Source organism: Nicotiana tomentosiformis, chromosome 12 (genome assembly GCF_000390325.3).
Source record: "Nicotiana tomentosiformis chromosome 12, ASM39032v3, whole genome shotgun sequence".
Taxonomy (NCBI): Eukaryota; Viridiplantae; Streptophyta; class Magnoliopsida; order Solanales; family Solanaceae; genus Nicotiana; species Nicotiana tomentosiformis.
Window position 1 is genome coordinate 130,499,891 of NC_090823.1, and position 9,855 is coordinate 130,509,745.

The following is a 9,855-nucleotide window of genomic DNA, read 5'->3' on the forward strand; positions in this document are numbered from 1 at the left end:
GGTGGCAACATTTAATTGGATATTTATTACACCTCAGATTTGTGTATACACACGCGCTATATTCTTTTGCACTGGTTTCTGCTTTTGTGTTAAAATGAAACATAAAAAATAGAGTTGAAGGGTCAAAATGGAACAAGATTGAGATAGAGTGCCAAAATAAAAAATGGAGTCAAGTTGAATGTGTTTCGCCTATATATTAATTCACTTGCTATGATTAATGATGCATGGGATTGACCGCTCCAATGAGATCTTTTATGAGGGTAGGAGAAATAGTTATCAAGCCATGGGCGGATCTACATGCTAAATTTGGTTGCTTCAGCATCCACTAACCTTACCACAGCACGCTTAATTTTATCCAATACTACTACTTTATTTATTTTTATTCCAGACTACTTTTTTCCTGAATTTTATTTTACCTTCCCATTTTTTTATAAAGTTTTTCCTTTTGTATTTTACCTAGTAATTCTCTATAACCAAGAAAAAAAAAAGAAACTTCAAAGTTCGCCCCTTCTAAAAACAAATAGTTCCTCTAGAGTGGCAAAATCCATTAAAAATTTTTTTTGCCTTTTGCATTTTTCGTTACACGCGTTTATAATATATTTACCGTGATTGGTAGTAATTGTACGTCAAAAAAAGTTCAACACCCACGAACCCAAAATCTTGAATCCACAAGTTGTATCAAACGTCTAACATTCCCTCACGCTTGAATATATCATTGTGACAACTTGAATATAGGTTGTTCTATCGGAGCCGCGAAAAGATATTTTTAAAGAAGACCATAGCCATCAGGAAATGCCCATTAATATCAAGTGACTCAAAATACAAGATAGAAAACAAAGCAAAGGGCATGACATTATTGCAACATTTGAATAACATAACACTAATGTGATGATATTCTAGTCTTCTTTGGAGATGAAGAAACTAAATCAATGGCACATCCCAATGGCCAAGCTGCTCCAACAAGATAATTTTTGTATTTGACATCATGCATCACTGTAATGTCTTTGTATGGATTTAATCCTGTCCAAAGATGCATTTAAAAAAAGGTAAGCAAGCAAGGGAAAAAAGTCTAAGTGCCAAATTATTTTCTGTTTGAATTGATACTGCATTTAACTTATATATACCAACAGTATAAAAGAACGATAAAAATAACTTACCTAATCCATCGACAAGCAAAGTGTAGTCATATACCAAATCAATGCATAAGTATGGGATATCTCTATCTTGAGCGTTTGGAAATACAGATTTTATATCTGCTGCTTTTGTCTTGCAAGCAACTTTAGCAGCATTTAGGTACTGAATTGGCTTTGCTATTGCTGATGGAAATTTGCTGTCCACAATGCCAACCTACAATACAAATTGAACCCCAATTAGTCCGAGTTTATAAATTTTCGATTGAATTGATCATCACATCAACTACAATTACTACGTTTCAATCCGTAAGTTGGAGTTAACTATATGAATCTTTATTATCCGTATTGCTCCGTTTATACTTATTAACCATGAATATATTTTTTTATGTGATTTTATCTAACTAGACACAAACCACTTTGATGAAGGCTATCAATAAAAGTTAACTAGTAATTCTAACCAATGACTTTTTCCTTTTCTTTCTAATAAATGTTGGAGTAGTTGAACACGTGGGATTTAGAGACATTCATGTGAACTCAATAGCTTTTGTTCAAATCTTATATATGTATTAAGAAATTCATCAAATATCTATGTATAAGTATTTAACTTCGAAATCAATTATTAGTGTATATTAACTTGAGGTCGTTGTATAGGAATACATAAATTTGAAACCCTAGATCCCAATCCTGTCGAACAAAACTTTTACCTGAGCACCAATATCATAGAAAAATGATGAAGCATGCACAATCTTGGATCCAGCTCCACCTCCACCATTCCAAACTCCATTGAATGTGCAGTTCTTGTAATTGCATGGTGCACTAATTTTAAGTGCTTTCCTAGTTAATGCCCTGCATTTCTTCAAACTAGTACCACTTGATGGAGCTTTTACTTTGTAGTTCACTCCTCCATATGAGTAGTACCCTTGAAAAGAACAAAATGATGCTCTTGTATCAGTGCATTTGACTAATTACTTGTAAGTAGCCTATAAGATATATATTACTGGTGTATTGTAATTTAAACTCTTAGCATCTTAGCACAACATTTCTCGTATATTGAGAATGTTCACATCGATATTATTGTAAAAAATAATGTATAAGAAAATAGAGAGAAATATATATACCATCATATCCTTCCAAAGCGCAAGGATTACTATAGTTTCTTGAAGCCTTGAAAATCTCAGCACGGCCAGCTAGCTGTCCATAGTTCAAATAACTGCATACAATATATACTTGTTAGATTTTGTGTGTCAATGTATACTTATTTTTAAAGTATTTTACTTTGTCAATATATACTATAAGTAGTTAAATTTTATTACATAATGTTAGTATCTCAGTATATTTCTTATAGAGGAGAGGAATATATACAAACCTATGGACGTAGAGATAATAATCGTTTGCCAAAAGATGTTTTTCTTGAACGTAGGGTTCTCCATCTTCATTTTGAGGAGCATTTGCAAAATGTTCCTTTGATATGGCATATGCCATTTGGACTGAACCACCACCTAGATCAATTGTTGCTGTGGTACTTTTATAGTTTTTACCCAAATTTCCCAATAGATAATTTATTGCAACCTGTATATTAATAAACACCAACAACAAATTATTTAAAGAAGATATTCAACTTAATAATAGCTGATTACATAAAAGAATCTACGACTCTGAGTTCTCTCGCTGTTCATAACAAATCTAATACTCCCTCCATTTCAATTTATGTGAACTCATTTGACTTGCGCACGGAGTTTAAGAAAAGAGAGAACTTTTAAACTTGTGGTGTAAAATTAGGCACATATATTTTGTGTGGCTATAAATCATTGCATAAAGGTAAATTATTTCCAAATAAGGAAAGAGGTCATTCTTTTTGGCACAGACTAAAAAGGAAATAGATTCACATAAATTGAAACGGGGGAGTATATGATAATTTGAAGGAAAAAAAAGAGCAATTAGCCTGCAATAAAAAGTTAAATACACTGAAAAATATAGTTAAATTCTTATTTTTAAGGTGCAGTTATTTACTAATGAGAAATGGTAATGAGAGTTACATGATCGAATGCGACACGTGAGAAAAAGCTATTTTCATTTGCATTTTTTTAATAGCCTCATTTGCATAATTGAGTTGACTAAGTAGATTATTCTGAGGCCTTTGGGTATCCGAAGGGACTAACAAAAAATAAATAAATAAATTCATAATAGGAATTAATCTAAATAGTCGCTCACTTAACTGTTTAGACTAAAATAACCAACGAATATATATATAAATATATATATATATATAAACTTATTGAAAAGTAAATAATAAATTTGATCGGTTATCTGCGGAAAGATTAAAAAAAAAAAAGGAAGAAAAAGAAAAGAAAGTATTTTGCTGTAATTGACTTACCCACATGTAAGAGCCTTCTTGAGTTCCATCAAGAATACTAACCCATTGATCTTTTGTGTGGAAGGTGCTTTCATTTTTGACTAAATCTCTCACCTTTTAAAATTGAAAAGACCAAAAAGTCTTAATTAATAAATTAGTAAAAGGAGGACTAACCTAACATTCTTATTATGAAAAATAAAAATAAATTTCTTCAAGTAATAATTAAGGTCTAATGAAAACATATACCGCTTGTAAAATCTTTTCTGCTGCATCCCCTTTTAACATCCTCAAACCTGCTGTTGCCTGTATGTTTATTCACACAAAAAAACAATTAAAAGAGCAGCCAAAAATATTATTTTATTTATTATAAACAATACTATATGACACCGGAATAATAATTAATTACGCAACTTGCATTATTCTATCAAAGGAAAAGATAAGTGAAGGGCCATTAGCGTTTCAGATTGGACCATGTACTTTTATTTTATGATTAATTGAATGGTATATCATGTTAATAGGATTTAAAATTTACATATACACCGTTAGCAGAAAGAGCTAGCTTTACACTATCAGCGATTATTTAACTTGTTATAATAAGTTGATTGGCTTATTTTCCAGATTACAAGTTGTACTTATTATCTTATTTTTCAGATTACAAGTTGTACTTATTATAAGTACAATATATAAGTGATAACGAGTTATTATAAATACTTATTATAAGTGACATGATATTATAAAAATTACTTTGTAATATGTGACGACCATTCATCCCAAAACATAGTACCAATGAATATGTACAATGTAAGCCGAAGCCGACTCATTTTCTTCAGTCTCTGTTGTCGATTATTTATAAAAGTTAAACTCATATTAACATATGCTAATTAAATGGTAATTAATACTGACCCCAAGTTCGAGGGGAGTTTCCGATTGCAATTCTTTAGGAACAGCACCTTCAGCTCCCACTAGAAGTGGTTCTAAAGAGTTGGCTGCAGCCTTAGGATCATCTGCATATGAACTTAGACCTGGTTTTGTCTGCAAAAAGGTGAAATTCATATCATAAGATTTAATGGTAAAAAGTAGGAATTAAAAAAAAAAAGTAAGAATAGAATATGTTTCATGTGTTCTTCACCCGCCCCCAAATAACCAATGTATTAAAAGTACTCTATTTTTTTAAAAGAATTTTATTATTCTTTTAAAAATTCAATTAAATTCAAAGTAACTAATATGCTATTTTATTTTTTTTACGTAGAAGCTACGTTGAAATTTGTGATTTATAACTAAAAAAATACATTTTTAGTTGAAAAAGAAAGCACAATTTCTATAATATAAAATATAGCAATCATTTTATTGAAATAAAAAAAATATTTTTTCTACATCATAAAAAAAAAAAAAAAAAAAAAACAGCCCAGTACAATGCTCAAACCGCAATTTTACCGTTGCCGAGGCTCCCCTTCCGAAACCTTCATATATTAAGGTGAGAAATGTTAAAGTAAACAAAAATTCTTGCAATCCATTAATTATGGTGAGCATGCTCTCTCGTCTTGGGATCTACCCTAAGTGCAACTCTTATCAAATAAATTAGATGCGATCTGTCATTTATATTTTCAGTTTAACTAAATCTATTTCTTTTTTGATCCGTTCTAAAAAGAATAACTTATTTTAAAAATTTTGAAATAATTTTGCTTAAACTTACAATTCTATCCAAGATTTTATAACCATACAAATACTCTGGCCCCTTTTTGAATTGTTTAAGACCACAAATTCAAAAGTATTCATTTTTTCTTAAACTCGGTACCCAATCAAACAAATTCACATAAATTGGAACGGAGTCAGTATACTTTTTACTACCATTTTCTTTAGGAATTAAATTTGAAGAGCCCGTTTGTACACATAAGAAATATATCACTTTTTTCGAAAAATCATTACTTTTCCCAAATCATCATTTGGTCATAAATTTTTTAATTTTCAATTAAATATGCATTTTTGAAAAATCCCAAAAAACTATTTTTCAAAAAATTTTAACTCAGATCACTTGCAAAATTTCAAAAACAATCCAAAATTATATTCATGTCCAAACACTAACTCTAATTTTCAAATAACATTTTTCTTGAAATTGATTTTCATTTTTTTGGAATTTTACTAATTCTTATGTCCGAGCGCCCACTAACTTATTTTAAACTAACAAAAGCCACTTTAATTCCATAAAATGAAGTCAAAATGAAATTACCGCCATGAAAAACTCGATATCGTTGCCAATGGGAAGAAGTTCCAAATTCTCATTGAAACGAAAGACATGAACTCTGCTGCCAGTACTTCCAGCATCAAATATAACTGCATAATTCTCTGATTCATGGCTCAAAAGATGTCTCCTCAACGGTTTATGGGCAGTTGTACTGGAGAAAAAACTAAGGGCCAAGAGCAGAAGTATCGCCAAAAATGTGAAAACAAAATGACTTTTTTTGTTCAGCATTTTAATTTGCTCTTTGCCCCTTTGATGATGTTCTGCAAAAAGCAAATACACAAGTTAAAGAGAAGGAATTCAATAGTGTGGAAACTGAGCTGAACAAATAAGTATAAAATTGTATAGTTGGATCCGCCATCGCTAAGACTAGCTAGTGCATGAATTGTTAACAAAAATGGAGAGTTGTTAACAAAAATCCTTGGTAGGAAGCTATCCCGAATGGCCACTAAAGTGAATTCGGATATAGTCGATTTTTAATGCGAATACCGAATACCGGACACCCGGGTGCGAAACAAAAAAAATAAAGAGTTCAAACTCAGTCAATAGCATAACATCCTTTTCTCTCCTATGTAATAAAAAATTAAAAAATAAATACGAGAGAGAGGGAGGGAGGGGAGATACCTTTCTATGTTTGTGGGAAGAAGATGATGTAGCAAATGGTAAACCTTGTGCTCTTATATAAACCATGATATAACACCAAAAAGAATCACTCGTGAAACACGTGATAGTACTATTATATTTTATTACAAAAAAACCTAATGATTTGACGTACCAATTATTTCTTTTTTCTGTTTAAGATATTCATTTTGTATCTGTAAAAGCGACCCACTTCCTGTAATTATTGCATTACTGCTGATCCAATAATTAATATTCTAATAGTCGCATCCATGAGTATGACCCAAAGAAGAATTACTGACCATGTAAACATGTGATACTACTATTATACAATTAAACCTAATAAAAAAAATCATTAGTATAAGAATATTTAGCTTGGAATCAAGTCCCTTAATCCTGTTATTATTGTATATTAACTTAAGATTTTTGTAGAACCCATAAACTTAAAATTCTGGATTCGCCTCTGTTAACGACAATATATATATATATATATATATATATATATATATATATATATATATATACCTATTCTTTTAAGATATTTTTGTTTTTACTCTCTCTAATTTTGATATCAAAGCTGTCATTTTATTTTATAAATATGAAAGGAAGTCCATAATCTGAAATTATTGTACTAATGACTGATCCATTTAGCATAAAATATATAGGCGGCCAGCACCCAGCAGCTTATCGTTTCATTTGCAATATAATCTTCCTCCAACATGGATCACATTGTATGATTTTATTATATTATTTTTTTCACAAATTGAGTATGTTTTATTAGGATTAAATTATTAACTCTAATTGTGAAAGAAAACAAATTAAATCATCAATGAATTTAACTGACTAGCTGGTTTGTATTATACATCTTAACTAACTGACTAGGTTAATTATCATATTGGGTTTGTAATGAAAAGTTACATATTATACAATATAGGTCAACTTAACTGCACGATATCTAAATTTTATACTGTCCGTTCAAGAAGATAAAACTCATATTATTTGCCAATATAAGAATTTTCTGTTGTACCCAATAACCTAATTCCTCTCGGAGTCAAGACTGATTCTATGGAGGTAATTTGTCACGACCCAAAATCTCACATGTCGTGATGACACCTATCTCAACACTAGGCAAGCCAAAAATCCCAATAAACCACCATTTCTTTTGAATTTGAAAAAAAAAAAAAACTAAGTTCAGCGAAAGAAATCTCAAAAATTTCAAATATATCACTCTCAAAATCCGGTGTCACTGAGTACCGGAGCATCTAAATGAATACAAAGTCTGACTGATAAACATCACTGTCTGAAGTATAGAACAGTACAATAACTAAACAGGAAGGGAATCAAGTTTGTGGTCGTGAAGCAGCTACTTTGATACTCTCCAACAGAAATAACTCTGAATTATAGCAGTCGTCGTATCCGGGAGCACCTGGATCTGCACACGAGGTGTAGAGTGTAGTATTAGTACAACTAACTCAATAAGTAACAAGACTAACCTCTGGGTTAAAAGAAATGATGAGCTCCGCAGGTACAGTCCAGTAAAAGTAATGATACAGAAATGTAGGCATGCTTTCAAGTTCAACAGTTAAACTCAATACAAGTGAAATAGATCAATGCTGCATGATATGAGGCATATGACATCTCAGTAGAAAGACCTTATGTAAATGCTGGTCACAAATTATCCGGTCAATCAGTACTGTTTATGGACAATCCAGCTCAGGGGTGTTCCAACCCGTTTATAAGTACACATCGACTGACAGTCAGTCACTCAGTACCGTATAAGGCCAATCCAGCCCTGGGATAATTTATCCCTAAACACTACTAGAAATTCGCTAAAAACCGACTAAAAAAACCGACCAAAGTTGGTCGGTTATGGCCAATTACCGACCAAAACGCGACCATTAGGGTGTGGATGGTGTTTTGATAGTCGGAATGGCTTACCGACCAAAGTTGGTCGGTAGCTTAAAACGACCATCTGACAAGTTTAAGTACTTACCGACCAACTTTGGTCGGAAACATATTTTATTAATTTAATTTTACCGACCAAAATTGGTCGGTTTAATTAAATTATATTTTTTTATTAATTATTAAAATTTAAAAAAACTGACCAACTTTGGTCGGTAATTGAAAATATATATATTTTTAAAATAATTAACATTAAACATTACTGACCAACTATAGTCGGTAACCTCAACAGTGCAGGCAAAATACCGATCAAAGTTGGTCGGTAATGTTGAATTTTGGGAATTCAATGTTCATTAACCGACCAACTTTGGTCGGTATTTTGGATTAATTTTTTTATTTATTAAAAACCGACCAACTTTGGTCGGTTTTTATGGGTTTAATTTTGGCATAAAATGCCTGTTTTGGCAGCTACACCACATGCCAGCATACCAATATACCTAATAACAACAATAACAATAACAATACAACAACAATAACACAACAACAACAACAACAACAACACAACAACAACCAAAACATTCAATAAATACTTTAAAACTAATAAATTAAAGTTCAATTGAACATAAAAATTCAAAACCAAGTTAAAACTAATTACAACTAGTTCAAAACTGATTCTATTTGTCTAGTTCAAAGTATATAAAAGTCAAGGGGTATTTTCTACAACATCATCATCACCGTCTGATGAACTTTCATTTACAAGATGGTATAGAGAATGGTCTTGTGGAGGACGGAAAGAACGATCACGGGGAGGACGGGAGGAACGATCACGAGCAGGACGGGAGGAACGATCACGTGGTGGTCGACCCTCTGGAGATGACTCACGAGATCGGGGCAACGAAAAAGCTCCACTAGATAGGAGAGTTCTGATCTGAGCTTGCATGCCAAGGAATTGAGCATCTCTAAGCCTTTATCTTTCCTTGGCCGCTTCTAACTCGGATGTGAGCTTCGTCACTGTCTCCGCATAGCGGAGAGACTCTCCCTATTAAGTTGCTTGCCTTGCGAGGAAGTCCCTATTTCTCGTATTTCACACTTATAGCGATGGAAGTTTTTAGTAGGAAGCCTGTATACCTTCCCCCATTTTGGACCACTAACAGACTCCAACCATATTCTTTCAGTATCCTCGTCCAAAAGTTGGGTTGGCTCACCCGATTCACCAGCTGGATGACTACGGATGAATTCCTCCACATTACTTTGGTAGCGACCCTATATTATTTTAAATTAAATCAGTATTTCAAAATTTTAATAAAAGTAAATTATAATACTTAAAGAAAATTGAAAGCTTACATATGCAGTCGAGGCCCGGTCCTCAACCCACCTATCTTGATCCCCATCTTTCTTCTTCTTCACAATATGCGTCTCCTTGAATAGCTCATCATGACTCATTGGATGCCCATACTTCTTTTCATGAAAATAAATTAATTTAGTAAATAAAAAGAATAGATATACTTATAAAAGTAAAATAATTCAAGCAATTACGTACCAATCTTCTTTTTATTGTCCCTAGGCTGATCGCACCTCCAGTGTGCAAGGAGCCTCCCTTCTCGGATGCG

The 9,855-nt window shown here is 32.2% G+C and overlaps 1 protein-coding gene and 1 long non-coding RNA gene across 2 annotated transcripts; one reads left to right on the forward strand and one right to left on the reverse strand.

Moving 5' to 3' along the window:
• The first annotated feature begins 534 nt into the window (after positions 1-534).
• On the forward strand, positions 535-1,016 carry LOC108948519 (uncharacterized). Its single transcript, XR_001973252.3, has 2 exons — positions 535-672; positions 790-1,016. It is a non-coding gene; the product is annotated as an uncharacterized lncRNA (long non-coding RNA).
• Positions 786-6,432, reverse strand: LOC104116308 (apyrase-like). Its single transcript, XM_009627134.4, has 10 exons — positions 6,350-6,432; positions 5,714-5,988; positions 4,390-4,518; positions 3,733-3,789; positions 3,508-3,600; positions 2,500-2,702; positions 2,252-2,343; positions 1,838-2,052; positions 1,158-1,347; positions 786-1,020 (listed from the first exon to the last, which is right to left on the reverse strand). The coding sequence occupies exons 2-10, from the start codon at positions 5,954-5,956 to the stop codon at positions 881-883; spliced, it is 1,362 nt and encodes a 453-aa protein (XP_009625429.1). The 5' UTR covers positions 5,957-5,988; positions 6,350-6,432; the 3' UTR covers positions 786-880.
• Positions 6,433-9,855: the final 3,423 nt, after the last annotated feature.